A 16,074-nucleotide genomic window follows, 5' to 3' on the forward strand; every position below is an offset into this window, starting at 1 on the left:
TACCTTTGATTAATTTGAACAAGAATTTCATCAAAATTTACAGATTCTGAAATCAAATTCTCCAGTTATCGAGAAATCTTTGGAAGAACAGGAGAGATTACAAATTAGGAGAAGGAAAAAATTTGAAAAGATATCATAGAGAAAGAGAAATAGAAGGAGAAAGGAGAGAGAGAGAGAAACGCATAGTGATATGAAGAAGAAAGAAGAAGAGAAGAGAGACATACAGATATCAATTCCTCATGTAAGCCCATCCCTAACCACACAATTGACGTCTGATATACAAAATATTAAAAAATTCATAACAGAGCAACTTGGAGATGACAAAATTCATTAATTTTTTTTAGAATCGCAGGTCCAATCGAAGTAAAGATGTCGTTTTTATTCAAACTTTTAGGGTTGATTCAAGAAGAATTATTAGTGTTTGTGTAAATTGACTCACCTATTCTTTATTGACTTAGGTCTTAAATGAAGATGATATTGAGCAGTTGCTGCTTTGGATCAGAACATTTTCTTTTTTTTCAAGGTTTATTACAATACATATTACTTACTACTATTTCTAGAACTCTCTATGTGAAAATTATCATTATTTATTTTTCTTTCGATCTTAATGAAATTCAAAAGTTTCATCTTTGGTTTATGTCAGATTTATGAGACAAAAGATTGAAGTGGCTAAACCTAAAGTACTATAAGAGATCCATCAAGAACATTTAAAATGTAGACATCAAAGAGTAATATGTCTTACTGTTCTAGAGGGTTCGTGAGTGAGAAACAAATCAAGAACTAATGGTTTGTAATCCCTAAACTTATTTGGTAATAAAATTTAAAATGTTTTTAGAAATTAAATTTATGAAATAAAAAAAAAACTCAAGTATCATATGATGATGTAAATAATAATTATAATAAAATACTATTGAAATTACTTATGAATTGATTCCAGATAACATATATTAAATTATGAATCGAGAAAAACAAAACAGAAAAATATGACAAAAAATAATATAAAAAAATCAATCTTGCGGCGTAGCGCGGATACCAATCTAGTATTATTTAATTTTAAAAACAAATACCACATAAAAACAAGAGAAAAAAAGAGTTTATCATTATGGGTATATATATGAAAATATATGGTATGTATATGTGTCTGTCAAATTTTTTAGTTTTTTTTTGCATAAGGATTATAATTATCTTTGTTAACATATTTCCTACATACGCTTAAGCTCTCATAGCAAGTGGAACCCATTCTCGGATAAATATTTCGGCAGCAATAAAGTTTATATCCTGAGTTATAGTAGCAATGATCTTTCACAGGTGAACTAACAAGGTCTTTGAAGAAATTACCGACATATTAAAAAAAATATCCATTTAAAAAAAAGTATAGAGTATTCAAATATGATTAATGAAGTGGTGCTGATGATTAATTAATTAACTAAGTTTAATTATAAAAACAAGAAGGCAGAAAAATAGAATTAAAGATTTTAATTAACTAAACTTAATTAAATAAAGATAATTAATTAAAAAATAAAAAATGCTAACAGATCAAATAAAAAAAATCTAGAAAAATAAAAAAATATATATATTTTCTCTCTCTAATAACTCTGCATGTTTCTACTTCCCAACTAATATAGTAGGTTTTTTTTTCGTGCAACATAGTAGGATTAGATGTTAGTTTAAAATTTATGTTAAAAACTTCAATTTTACCTTTTTAAAATTCCAAATTTTTATTTTTTTCTCATAATCAATCGTAATATAAATGTTTTTTGAAAAGGAAATATGCTACAAATCTGGAACAACGTAACGACCGACTTTTAAACAAATGTAATTAATTCCATAAAGCATAATACACTGAGAAAGTAATGATTCATGTCTTCGCTTTCGGCGAGAAATATAAAAATAAACAATAATATATGAAAAAGGCTAGTCCATTTATATAGCAAGCCAGAACCTCAAAAGAGACGCATCATCATCATAACAATGGCGTCCTCAACTATTCTCATCATGATCTTCGCGGCTGTGGCATTGATGTGTGGCGATAGAGTTCAAGCAGCAGTGGACTGCTCGTCGTTGATACTAAACATGGCTGATTGCTTGTCCTTTGTGACGAGTGGTAGTACGGTGGAGAAGCCGGAAGGGACATGCTGCTCAGGGCTCAAGACTGTGGTTAGGTCAGGACCTGAGTGTCTATGTGAGGCTTTCAAGAACAGTGCTTCTCTTGGTGTTACTCTTGATCTCTCCAAAGCTGCTTCTCTTCCCACTGTTTGTAAAGTTGCTGCTCCTCCTTCTGCTCGTTGTGGCCGTAAGTTTCCCATTGTTCATTGGTTCATTATTTTTACTAATTAATTTGTATATTTTGTTGAATGTTTTGAAAATGTTGTGTTGTAGTTTCTGTCTCTGGATCTCCTCCTGCTTCTGCCCCTGGTATGTGATCTCATACTTAGACTAATCTTTCTGTTTTGTTGAATTTATGAAACAGAGATTTTGTTTTATCATGTTTGCGAATTTTGATTTAATCTGGTTTTTTGGTTCTGTTTTAAACAGGAAAACTAAAACTGAAATAATTACTATTCTGTATTTAAAGATATTTAAGGTTTATGTTGATGTAATTAAAACAGTTATTAATGAATTCTGAATTTGACCACACAAAAAAAAATGAATTCTGATTTTTCAATTTGGTTCGGTTCTTGCATAAAAACCGGCTATATAATTTATACGAAAATGTGTTAAACTGTTATTAAGTTATCAAAATATAGAATATTGTTTCTAAATTTCAGATAGAAGTATATTTTCGATATGCATATTTGCAAAGTTTTATCTTTAAAAACGCATTACTTGTCCTGTAGTACAAGAATTTTAAAGATAACTACAGAAAATGAAATAGGTAATTTGTTTCTTTGTCTTGTCAAATAATATGTAAAAACTCTAATGAATTAGCATTTTGGGTTTTGGATGTTAACAGGTTTATCTCCCACGGCCGCAGCAGGTGCGCCGGAGTTGTCTAGTGGAGCAAATGCGGTAACTCCAGTTCCGTCACCGAGGGGTTCGGATGCGTCCTTGCTCAGTGTGTCTGTCGTATCTGTCATCTTCATGGCACTCATCTCTTCCTGCTATTGAGCCTTATAATTTAATTGCGATTGTTGAGTTCATTTAATTTAGTTTGGTGATCACTGATCACGTTTACCTTTTTTTTTTTTTTTTTTGAAAAAGTCACATTCACCTTTCATGTGTCAATTTTATTGAGATTTCTCTCTCTTATTTTTAGCTATTTAATATTAATTTACATTTTGAATTGGAAAAAATCATTCACATATAGTCTTCACCTCATTTGTATTCTATATGAAATTTTCCGCACTCTTCAAACACCAAATTATTAATAGTTTTAGCTTTTATTATTTCAATAATATACATTATGGTACAAGAGGTGTGAGAGACTATCAAGACGATGCACATAATACGAGATGTGTCTAATTAGTATTAGAAGTGGAAGAGAGATTTGTAAAATGTTTGGTTCGTGTATTAAAGAATCTTCGCAGCCTGTTTGATGCTTCAACCATGTCGTCTCTGCATCCAAACCCACTAATCCTCAAATACTCATCTCCACCTGGTCCGAAACCTGAGCCCGGTACTGTTATTATATGAGTGTTTTCTAGGATCTCAGCAAAAACATCCCACGACTTTGATCCCTTAAAGTGCACCCACAAGTATGGAGCATTTACACCACCATAAACCTTGAGACCAAGTGAGACTAGAGTGTCCATCAGTATCTTCCTGTTCTCTTTGTAGTAATTGATCACCGACCGTGATTCCTGTCAAGTTTTAACCCAAAAAAACATAAAGAGAAAGTCGAAGAAAACGAAGCAAAAATGTGATAAGAACATATCTCATACTATCGACCCTTTAATCAAAGCCAAATTAAACTTAACCATTTCATTAGTGAGAGTACACATGTAACTTAACATGTCAGTAGTTAGTACCATTCCTAATGAATGTGGGATATTTAAGATATTTTAAACAAATGCTATACATTTTTATTACCTTAAGGCCACCAGAAGAAAGGCATGCTAGTCCACCCGCCTGAGCAATATTTGACGCTCCATTGAAAGAAGTGGTCACAATGCGATGAAAATCGTTGATAATGGGAAAACCATTAGAGTACAATAGCTCATCAGGGATGATACTCCAACCAAGCCGAACACCAGTGAAACCAGCAAACTTGGAGAATGATGAAACTTCAATGGCGACCTAGCAAAGAAAGTAATATGATTATTGAATGAAAAATACCACAAGGAATAAACATATGAATATGTAAACTCCTCTCACCTCCCTAGCACCAGGAATTTCATATATAGAACGGGGGCTACCATCTTCGATAAAAGCAGCATAAGCGGTGTCAAAAATAATAATGGAGCCATTTCTCTTTGCAAAATCAACTAGTTGGCGTAGTTGTTTCCTGGATGCTACATAACCAGTAGGGTTATTAGGAGAACAAAAGAATATGACATCAGTCCTTGGGGTCATAGTCAGATCAGGGAAAAAACTATTGTTAGGTCCACATGGCATGTAGACAACGTTTTGATACTTCTTGGTTGATTCATGGAAATGACCAGTCTGACCAATTATCACACTTGAATCTATGTAAGCCTGAATCCACACACACACAAAAACAAAACAAAAAAAAGCAGCATAAGAAGCAAAAAACAAAACAGCTTCTCATTAAATAGGGAAGATGTTAACATAAAACATTACCGGGAAGGTAGGATCTTGCACTGCAATTGTGACATTTGAGCCTAGGAGTAGCTGAAGATTCAAAAACTCAAATCAGCATAACGTCGAAAGATTGTGTCAAATATCCAAAAAAAAACAAAAACAAAAAAAGACTCCCTAGCTGCATCATACCTGAAGTCGAGAAATATCACTTTGTGCACCATCTGATACAAAAACTTCATTGCTTTTTACACGAAGGTCTCTATAAAACGTTTCAGCAATAGCTTTTCGCAGGTTCTAATAATAAGAAGAAAAAAAAAATCAATACAAAGAAGTATAACAGCGTCACAGCGTCACAGCGTCACAGCGTCATGCTATATAAAGTAACAACATATATAAAATGATATGATTACCCTGACCGAATAAACAACAAATTAAAATGGTACGTACAACTTTAGTCATAGAAAAATGAAATAGAGAACCGGTCCTTGATTACCTTATTCCCTTGTTCAAGTCCATAGCCTCTATATCCTTCTACGGTCGATAGGCCATGCGCAAACTGAATAATCAAAACCCAACCACACATTGTCACTAATGATTACTAATCAGAAGCACTCTTCCCCCCCCCCCCCCCCCCCGCACAAAAAAAAGAAAGAACATATAATACTTTAAATTTTCTGTTCTTTGGTTCAATGACTATATTTACCAACGATTTAATCAAGTAATAGTTGCATTTTCAGAAGAAAAAAAACAATCACGGTATAACAGCATTCAAAGTCAATGAAAATCAAACTAACTAACACTATATATAAAAGCACAATGGAAAATAAAATTTACATAGCATATATACTTCAAAAAAAAAGAAACACATAGTTTCTCTTGCTGCACCAGAGAAAAATAGAGACATTGACAAAGGATTAATTAACATGACTTTTCTTCTTATTAAAATGTTTTCATATCATCCTATTAATAATATATATATACGAAACAGATCACATGCACTTACGCATACACGACCAACCGATCAACAAAACCGACACATGCGTCGATGACCAAGAATTTTTTTTTTTATTTGCATGAAAACGAAAACGATGGCATTATCGAAAATTTTGAAAAACCAAGAAGAGAACGACATTTGACTTTTGAGATAGTACAGTCAGGAAGACGATTTGTATGAGTTGACCAGTTTAAGCATTCATGTAAGAAAATAAGACTATTCACGTCGGTACGTAGGATCATCCTTAAGTTTTAGGGCTTACCAGTTACCATAAACACACAACACTCGAGAAAAAAAAAAAAGCAATGAAGAAATATAAATTATGCTAAAGAAGAAAAGAAAATTCATACGCGAGACATGTGTGAGCTTATGTGCTCTGGAATAGGCTCTGTTGTATCACCAGTCCCAAGGCTTATCACTTGTACATTTGGATGCTTTTCAACGTGCTCAAGCTCACGTCTGTTGATCTATATTTTTTACACATATACAAACTGTCAGTTAAATATGGATTCCCAAAATATTGGATCATATATTAACAAAAAAAAAAAAAAAAAAACAAGAAAGATGATAATTAAGATTAAGATATTACTTCAGGAAACAAATAATTGTTCTTCAGTTTCTCCAAATTCACGTTACGAACAAGTTTTGTTGTGCTACCACCTGAGCAAAAGCAAGCATAAGGACAAGAGACTAATTATGATAACCAAATCTAAAAACTATTTTCTGCTAACTGTTTTGAGAGTCAAGGTGGAAGAACTTTACCAAGTTTCTTGATCTCGAAGTCCAAACTTCATGTAGACGAAATAATTGAGTTCAGTTAGTGTGTTAATAAGCCGATTGTTATATAATTAATGATAAATAGATCGAGTAAAATCTTTGAGTAGTGCATGTATCTTGCATTTTAATTTTAAAACCAGTACCTAGCCATGGTAATTTTTGATGGAGAAGAGCGTAAGCATGAGGCCGAACTAACGAACATTAGACTGACCATTCTTGACTTCCAAGTTGTGACAGCTTCAAATATGTAGACAATATATAATACAACCTGATCTGAGATGTGCATGTATATATACTCCAAGAAAGGTACCAATTGCCACTAATAAAATGTGTATATGTCACCTTCAAGTGTATAGAGTGCAGAAATTTCTAAAGCAGCCAATCCATGCACGGCTAGTGAGTCAGATGAATTCACACCATGTCTTCTTATTGTCCATTAAATGTTGGACCAATATAAGTTAAAAAAAAAAAAGCTTATTATTTGAGGTACTTAAAATTTCATTTGGAAAAGGAGATATATCATCTGGGATCTCCAGAAATCAATGCCATCTTTCTTTGGTGAGAAGCCCAAAATATTAATACTCTTAATTTGTTCCATTTTATTAGATGTTTTAGAGATACTATTATTTATTAAAAGTTATCTGATTTTCTTGTTTTTGGTGATTTAATGTTGAATTAATTAGATATCATACAAAAGAGAGTTATTTGATTTTATTTCAAGTACCAAGAAAATTTAATTTGTTTTGATGTTTTGTGACCACTTGTGAGCTGTATGTAATGTCTTTTATTACCGGTTGAATTGTTTTTAGTTAGATATTAATTGATATTTTTATGTATAATAATGTTAATTAATAGACAAGAGGCAAACATGATAACTTCTGTCATTTAGCTAAAATGGTATACACTGAAACGGAGATTACAAAAAAAAAAAAAACGATATTGATGCCACAACAACTTCAACTTAAATTATATGTTGTGAATTGCAATCTGATCTTTGGAAATTATAGATTTGAAAAATACTTCAACTCTTACGACGAAGCAACATTTAGTAAGGAGTTAGGCTAACATTCAGTTTCCCAAGAATCGGAAGAGATGCCGGTGGCTGACTTCAACAGAGACTAAACTACATGCCTTTAGATCACTTGCATGTAGAGAGCTCCACGAGTAAGTTGTGCCATGATTTCTAGATCGGATCTAGCTGAAATCATTTCAACTTGTTGATTTCGATGCATGTGTGGGACTTTTCATGCACACGAACGCATGATATAATTAAATTTAAACACACAGCAGTTGAATCAAACGTTAGGTGTTACAAACTTTGTTAGTTACCTAGCTAACTTTTGTTTCCACACGTAACCCCATATATATATTTTATGCGACAAATGGGCCTCTTGTACAACCAGACCAAGTGCAACTAATGATAGAGACAGAATTAATGGTTATGTTCTTAAACCAATATGACACTTACAAACATGTCATCATCAGGCGTATACTAGTTCAAGCTGTATAAAGTATTACAACTTTTTCGACAAGTCCTAAGAAAAATTCTTTCATCAAGTTACGGGATTCCTTATTTACAACTCATAAGTCATAAATAAGGCAAAATACAAAGTACCTCTTAAGTTTACCGGACAAAGTTTGGACCAAATTCTGTTGTCTTAATCTATGAGAGAGGGGGTTGCAAGAAAGTCACGTATGAACGTACTTAAGAAATGACTAAGAAGCCTCATAGAAACCTTCATGTTTTTGCCAAAAAATGTATTGAATATATATCTCAACATCATTATATGCGAATCGCAAAAAAAAGAAGAAAGGAATATCACACCTTGACTCTCCAAACCAAATCAGACAAGGGTTTTAATAATTAAGAGGAAGATCAATCAAAATAGTCAATGTATAATACTAAAATAAATTTTGGGAGGAAATTTCACAAAGAGAATAACTCGTTTTAAAATTAAGTTAATCGGTCAGGATTCAAGATATAAAGAAGAAATATAGTTTTATTGGCTTACGACTATATCAATAGAAAACCCAACACTCCTTATTTTCATCCACCCATTTGTCATGAAAATCAATATATAAATATAGGAAGAAAAATAAATTAATAATTCTAACTTACTGTAGTATTTGACAATGTGGAAAGGAAAACTCCTCAATGAACACGAAAACTCTAAACTTGTCACTATAATATTATAGAAGTCGTGGAAAAATTTTCTCTTCTTAACAGAATATATTTAGGAGTCGGATGATGAGACAAGGAACAATAAAATTCATATACGTAAATCGAGTAATTATGGAGGAGTTCAGTGCATTTTCATGGAGCTTGTGATAGCTAAATGCGATTACCATTGTGTAAAAGTTACCCACATCCTACATACAAAAGATAAAAAAAAAACTCTGACATCTTGTTAAATATATTAGAAAGCATAAGAAAAACTAACATGTGCCTAGCTTGTAATTACATATTGAAAACTATTTACTTCATGAAATATATGAACATCAATACCAAACATTTAATGCCACTCGTTAAATACTAATTGAGTTTTATATTTGTAGTTTTGTTTTCTCCGTTTATAACTAGAGATGTCATGTTTGGGGCATGGTCTTAACTTAGTATATTTACATTTTTTTGCATGATTTATTATTTAGTTTGACCATTATTGAGTAGCTTTATGACTATTTATGCATTAGAATAGATTTGCATTGCATTTGCATAATTTATTGCATAAACAGGTGATTTTGGATTCTAAGGAGCATGGAAGGATGCTCAGAAGGATTTGAGAAAGATGCTGAGAAGGATTTGAGAAGGATGCTGAGAAGGATTTGAGCTATCAAGTGAAAAAGATCAAGGAGTTAGAGCAGAAGGAACCAAGTCTGAAAGTCTACTCGACTACCACACTCGACCAGACACTCGACCGTGTGCGGAGAGGAACTCGACCAAATGGAGGAAGCAGAAGAAGAGATCACTCGACCAAGCACTCGACCGAGCACCTGGTCGAGTTGACCGAGCCGCCTTCCTATTTTGTCTTCTAGCCATTTTAGGGCTTCCCTTCTCTCCTATATAAGGACCTTGTACCTCATGACCGCAAAAGAGAGCACTTTTTTGAGAAATAATATCTAGACCTAGTATTCACCTTTTTGGGAATTATCTACTTTTTGTCTTTCTTTTGCTTAGATCATTAGCCACTTTTGTATTATCTCAAGAAATCTTTGTTACTTGTTGGTTCCATAACTTTCTAAGTATTGAGAATTTGAGTTTGATTTCTTCTTCAATATTGTAGATCTTTATCTTATCTATCTAATCATGCAAGTTTCATTGATTTCTGGGTTTATAATTTTTTTCATAAAGATCTTAAGGATGGATTAGGATGGGTAAAGGTTATGGGTGTTTAGATTGATCAAACTTTATTGTTATACATCTCTTCTAGATTAGATATACTCTATGATATTCTTATACTGAGAGGGTAAGGATAGATCTTAATCTTCTTAGCATCACACCAATGTTTAAGTTGCTAGATAAGGCTAATGCTAGAGATTATCATGAAGCATGCTAAGAGATTAGATGTTTAAAGTGATTTTTGACATTGATGATCTGATTGTTTAATGCCTGCTTTTATATGTAATTGCTAGTGAGAACTAGGTCTAAGAGTATCTAAGCTTGATTGTTATTGTCATGAGAATGGATTAACAAGTATTAGAAGATCATTGTCTAGAGATAGCCAATTGTTGATTGAGGTTTGTTGATCAGTTTAGATAACCATAGCTTGAGACCAGCCCATGAATCCATCCTTAGGACCTTTCCTTGTTTATTGATTTCCCTGTTTAAGTATTGTTATTTGCTTGCTGTTTGATTTACTTTCATTTTGCTCTGTTTTGATTGTTGTTTTGTCTCTGTTCTTCATCCAGAAGTCCACTCGACCTCCCACTCGATCGAGTATCATTTTCTTGTTTATGTTCTGCATTTACTTGTTTCACTACCTGTTTCATCACTGTTGCATTCATTTTGTTTCTGTTTGATCCTGTTTCATTACTTGTCTTGCATTAGTTTAGTTCCTGATCTTGTTTAGTATCATTACTGCTTTGTTTTCACTGTTTACTTTGCATTTAACATCTTGTCTTAGTAGTTTTACATTCTACATATTATCATTATCATTAGGTCGTTAGTTAAAAACATTCATCACATTTGGTTTGACTTAGATAAGTATTCATATCCTGATTGCTTGCATCACACTCATTATGGATTGACATCTTTTATGCTACAACAACATAAGGGTAATTGAAACACCTTGCATCCACATGTTCATCATCCATCTCTATCATCATTCATCACCAACCATATAAAAATCCATGTTTTAATTTGGCGTCGTTGCCGGGGAGGTGTTTGTTTGTGACATTTAGGATTCATACAAGTCTAAGATTAAGTTCTATTGTTCCTTTGATCACTACTGATTAAGATTCTTCATCTGCTTGTTTGTTTTGAATCTCAGGTACCAAATCGACCAACCACTCGACCGTCTGCACGATTGAGTACTTGATTGAGCCACAACCTGGATTCAAAAGGAATACTCGTTTCAGTCAGTTCGACCTTCAACTCGAGCATGTGCTCGACCGAGTGCCTGTTCGAGTCAGTCATCGGGTCAGTTGATGCAAACAAGATGCAAGGGAAATCAGAATCTTCAGAAGTACCTAGATCACATCAACTGCCTACCAAGAGACCTAAGACATCAGAGAACAAGAATCCTCCAAGAACAGGAAAATCAGTTGCTAGTGGAGCAACAAAACAATCAAGATCAAAGGCCAAGGCACATTGGTGCAGGAGATGCCCCAAATACACACAATCAGAGAGCTGGTATTGTGCCTCCTACAGCTGCTAATAATAATTATGAGATCAAAAGTGGGCTAATCTCTATGATTCAAGCAAATAAGTTCCATGGTTTGCCAATGGAAGACCCCCTAGACCATCTTGATGAGTTTGATAGAATTTGTGGCCTCACCAAGATCAATGGTGTAAGTGAGAATGGTTTCAAGCTCAAGCCGTCAAAGCACTCGACCAGGTGCTCGACCATACACACGATCGAGTACCTGATCGAGTGACCGATCGAGTCGTTGCCACAGAAGCTGTTAAGTGTGTTAGATACATTCCTCCTGCTTACAAAACCACCTCTACTATTCCCAGGGCGTTTCAAGGAACAAAAGCTGAAGGAACTCAAAAGGAAGTAATGGCTTTGAAACAAGAGGTTGTCATTCAGTACGAAGAAGAAGAAAGAGGACCTGCTTTGGAACAGTATGCTCCATAACCTCTCTACCAAGGCATGCTACTTGAGATATCACAACAGAAGGCTCAGAATCAGGATAAGAAGGATCTTGAGAAGATTGAGGGAGCCATTCATCCCAACTAAACTTGAAGACCCAGGTCCTTTCCATCCGCCTTGCTCCTTTAGCTATCTACACTTCAACAAATGCTTGTGTGATCTGGGAGCATCTGTCAGTGTGATGCCTTACTCTATAGCACAAAATCTTGGGCATACTGGATTCAAGTGCAGTAACCTCTACATATGTCTAGCTGACGGATCACATAAAGATGTGGTTGGTAAACTAGAGAGTTTTCTAGTCAAAATAGGCAAGGCCAGAATTCCCACTGACTTTCTCATTATAGATATGGATGAGGAGCTAGAAGACCCTATCATTCTAGGGAGACCATTCCTAGCTAGTTTTGTAGCTGTAATTGATGTTAAGGAGGGGTTGATAACCTTGAACATAACTGAGGGTTTGATCATGAAATTTGATATCAACAACCCAACCAACTTGCCCTCTAGAAGTCAGCCTTTAGTTCTTAAAAACAAGAGAGATCATGAGGTCTCAAGTGAGGTGGAAACTTCAAAGGCTAAGGGCTCATATGAGGAGGATTCAGTTGAAAAGCTCAAGGATACAGTTCAAGAGTTGACTAGCTTGGTGAATGATCATCAAGTGCAGTTCAACAAGAGGTATTTGAAGAAGGCAAGACCAAGACTCAAGCTTAAGAAGAAACAAAGTTCAAGTGCTAAGGGTGTAGTGATCAAGGATCAGCACCATTGTAATCAAATTGTACCAGGGATGATCTCATCACCTCCTTGGGCTCAAAACCAAGCACGAAAGGGCACCAAAAGTCAAACTTAGAGACTCTAAACAAGCTCACTAGGGAGGAAGTCCATAAGGTATCATTGTGCATATGTTTAATTTTCCTTATAGTTTTGATTTCTTTTCTTTTATGTTTGTGTTGGTCAGGCCATTTTATGAGAATGTAGATGAGTTTGAGAAGAATTGGACTTGTAGAAGTGGATTCGCAAGGCCACTCGACCAGCCCATAAAAGGTATTTGATCGAGTGGCATAGAAGCCCAAGCCCACTCGGTTCTAATTTCTCTTTCACGATCGAGTGGAGGGAGAAAAGAGTTTGAATTTCAAATTTTGGTCAAGCACTCGACCTCGTGGGGTCGAGTGGCAGCAAAAGAGACGTAAAGATTCCCAATTCAAATTTGAATGCCAAAAACGCTCCACCCTTGTCTCTTTGTCCCCTTAGCCTTTCTATATAGAGGTAAACTTGATTCTAAGCTCTTCACACTCTCTCATTTGCTTAAAACAATCAAAATCTAGCTTAAAATCTCTCTCAAGTTCATCTCCTTGCTCAAGCTTAGTTCTTTTGGTTTTTGGGTTACTAACCTATTAACTTTAAGCTTTGAGTCTATTCCCTTCAGTTCTCTTTCAAAATGTCTTCAAGGTGTAGAGAAACATCAAGACAAGCTGCTATTCGTGAAGCTGAAGGCAAGAAAGCTGCTGATCGCTCATTGGATCGACGTGATGCACAACTTGCATCAAGAAGAGAAGCTTGTGGAAATACTCGAGCAGGCAAACGATCGAGTGCTGGTTCGAGTAGGTGGTCGAGTGGCTTGACGAGGAAGAAACATCAACCAGCTGAGGAGGATCCTGAACGAACTGAGAGTGAGGAGGAGATGAAGTTCACTCTTCAAAAGCACATGAGGAGGAACAAAACAAGAGGGAAGAGGCCAGCAGTTGAAGAACAAGAAGAAGAGAGTGAAAGTGAAGAAGAGGAAGAAGAAGGGGAAGAAGAAGAAGAATCTTGTGGTTTAACTACAAAACAGCTCTATGAAGCTTTCATGAGGATGAGCTTCCAAGGAACAAGGTATCCACAAAAGGAGACCATGGAGAAGCTGGGTATTGCTGAAGATGTAGAGTTTCTATTAGAGAAGTGCAATCTAAGCAAATTCATGGGATTGTGCATTGAAGGGTATAGAGAAGAGAGCTGTGAGTTATTAGCCACCATCAAGTTTCACTTCTTCCCAAGAATGGATAAAGAGTTGGGAGATGGTTGTTGTGACTTCACTTTCATTCAAAAAGATAGCCAATATCTATGGATTTGAAGTTGGGAGTGAAAGGAATATGGTTATACCAAGGGAAGAGCTCTTTGCTGTTTGGGAAACCATTGGAGATAGCAACATCTACTCATCGTCCAAGTCCAAGAGCTCAAAGATAAGAAGTCCAGTCATAAGGTACTTCCACAAAGCCTTAGCAAACACTTTCTTTGCTAGAAAGGAGACTGGAAATTTGAATGAGGGAGAACTTAAGATGATTGATGTAGCAATCAATGGCATCATCCTTCAAGCAAGAGATGGGACCATTTTCCTTGGGAGTAGTGTGGAGACTGATCTTGCTATGGTCCTCATTGACCAATTGATCTATTATAGAAGTTGGGTGAGCAACCTATACAAGAGGGGCTCAACTGAAGTTCTAACCATTGGATGCATCATCAGTCCAATGCTAGTAGCTGACAAAGTACCACTTCAAGGAGAGAAGGCCAAGCCAAGATGGATTGACACCAACAACCTCACCTCCACTCTCATTCTAGCCAAGGAGATGCACCATGGGAAACACCTCTTCAACTTTGAGCATCTAACACTAGGGAAGACTCAGCTTGTTCTACCCAACAAGGCACTTACCACCATAAGTGAAGGGCTAAACATTGATTTTTGGCCAGCTGTTGAGTTTTTGTTTGATGGGACAGCTCAAGTAAGAGTAGATCAAGCTGGAGATGTGGAGATGGCTGATGGAGAAGAGCAATTTTATTTTGAAGATTATGAGCCAAATCCAAGAGATAGTAGAGGAGTGAGAGAGACTAGCAAGAAGTTGACACTCCTACAAAAGTGGAACAAGTGGCATGGCAATAATTTTGACAAGTTGAAGAAGAAGGTGGGAAGGATGACTAAGTCCATCAAGGGTTTAAAAAAGGAGATTGCTATTTTGAAGAGTGGGAATTCTTCACCAGCACCATCTAGCCTTTTGAGGAGGAGTAGCTCAACTAGAACATTGTCTAGAGCTGAAAACCCAGTGGTACCAGCTATACCTTCGATGCATGAGCCAATTCAGAGGAGGAGAGGTTCAAGTCGCCCAGAACAGTAGTTTCCGAGGCACTCAACCAGTTCACTCGAGCACCCACTCGACCGAGCACCTCCAATGCACTCGGTCGAGTACATCCCCAGACCTCCCTATGGTTTTCCAGCTCCAGCAGGCTATCCAGGCTATCCCTATGGCCAAGCTTACCCTCTCATCCCTCCCCAATACTTCATGGATCCAGCCCTCTTGCAGCAATACTACTAGTAGCAAGGAAAACAATTTTTCCGACCACCACTAACTCGACCGACACACTCGACCGAGTACCAGTCGATGGCCATCGTCGAGTTGCCTCCTTTCCCACCTCAAAATCAAGCTCCAAACTCCAGGTACACATTTGACAGCATGAATGAGGATGTGGACAACTTCTTGCACAACCCATAAGGTACCAACATCACCTATCTATTTTAAATACCATTGCATCTCTAGTTTTATTTTATTTTGAGTCTTGAATCCTCTTACAAATTTCTTTTACACAGTGGACTGTGTAATTTAAGTTTGGGGGAGGGTTTGAGATAGTATTTGACATTGTTTTCTATTTTCTTATTTCAAGTTTTTAGCATAATCATGTTTATGTTTGCATTGCATCTAAGGCATAGAAAAAACCAAAAAAAATTGAAAATTTTTGCAAAAAAATCTTTATAAAAAAAAAGTGTTCATGTAGTTTGCATTGCATATTAGGATCTTGTTTAGCATGTTTCATATAGGACTGTTTAATATTTGCATTAGGGATCTATGATGAGTTTAGCCTTGTTAGCTTGTTTAAATTCACTAAACTAGGATCAATGCCCAAGTTAATTGTACTTTGATGCTAGTTGAGTAGCTAGAAGCATAAGATTGAACCAAGCCTTGAATTCCTGCATTGAATTTGGTCTAAATTTAAGTATGTTGTGATTTGATGCCATTTCCTACTTATAAGAGCCTAATATTGACTTTTAATTATCAATTTTGTGCCTTGCTTTAAACTCATGGATACCATATACATATTTGGATCATCTTTCTCTATTATAGCACTCTTATTGATTAAAATAATTGATTTAATCATTAAGATCAGTTTCTAATACCCTTAACCAATCCTCTTTCAAAGTCATGTTTATTTTTGTGTGTGTAAAGCCTTTTGGAATTGAGTTTGGTAGAAAGTGTTAGGTTTGAGCTGACA

General features: G+C 35.5%; 2 protein-coding genes across 3 annotated transcripts; one reads left to right on the forward strand and one right to left on the reverse strand.

Moving 5' to 3' along the window:
* The first annotated feature begins 1,807 nt into the window (after window positions 1-1,807).
* LOC104793619 (non-specific lipid transfer protein GPI-anchored 11) lies at window positions 1,808-3,529 on the forward strand. Its single transcript, XM_087460134.1, has 3 exons — window positions 1,808-2,293; window positions 2,380-2,415; window positions 2,954-3,529. Exons 1-3 carry the CDS (start codon window positions 1,972-1,974, stop codon window positions 3,106-3,108), a joined length of 513 nt encoding a protein of 170 aa, XP_087316260.1. The 5' UTR covers window positions 1,808-1,971; the 3' UTR covers window positions 3,109-3,529.
* LOC104793629 (aminotransferase ALD1, chloroplastic-like) lies at window positions 3,362-7,032 on the reverse strand. Of its 2 annotated transcripts, XM_010520027.3 has the most exons (11): window positions 6,815-7,019; window positions 6,616-6,709; window positions 6,458-6,483; window positions 6,285-6,355; window positions 6,046-6,162; window positions 5,195-5,257; window positions 4,891-4,995; window positions 4,741-4,791; window positions 4,315-4,635; window positions 4,030-4,236; window positions 3,362-3,800 (listed from the first exon to the last, which is right to left on the reverse strand). In XM_010520027.3, the coding sequence occupies exons 2-11, from the start codon at window positions 6,684-6,686 to the stop codon at window positions 3,459-3,461; spliced, it is 1,374 nt and encodes a 457-aa protein (XP_010518329.1). In that variant the 5' UTR covers window positions 6,687-6,709; window positions 6,815-7,019; the 3' UTR covers window positions 3,362-3,458. The 2 variants fall into 2 exon arrangements, with proteins under 2 accessions (XP_010518329.1, XP_087316250.1); XM_087460124.1 differs by lacking the exon at window positions 5,195-5,257 and having other exon boundaries at window positions 6,815-7,032.
* Window positions 7,033-16,074: the final 9,042 nt, after the last annotated feature.

The sequence above is a fragment of the Camelina sativa genome, chromosome 1 (genome assembly GCF_030686135.1).
Source record: "Camelina sativa cultivar CO46 ecotype springtype chromosome 1, ASM3068613v1".
Lineage (NCBI taxonomy): Eukaryota > Viridiplantae > Streptophyta > Magnoliopsida > Brassicales > Brassicaceae > Camelina > Camelina sativa.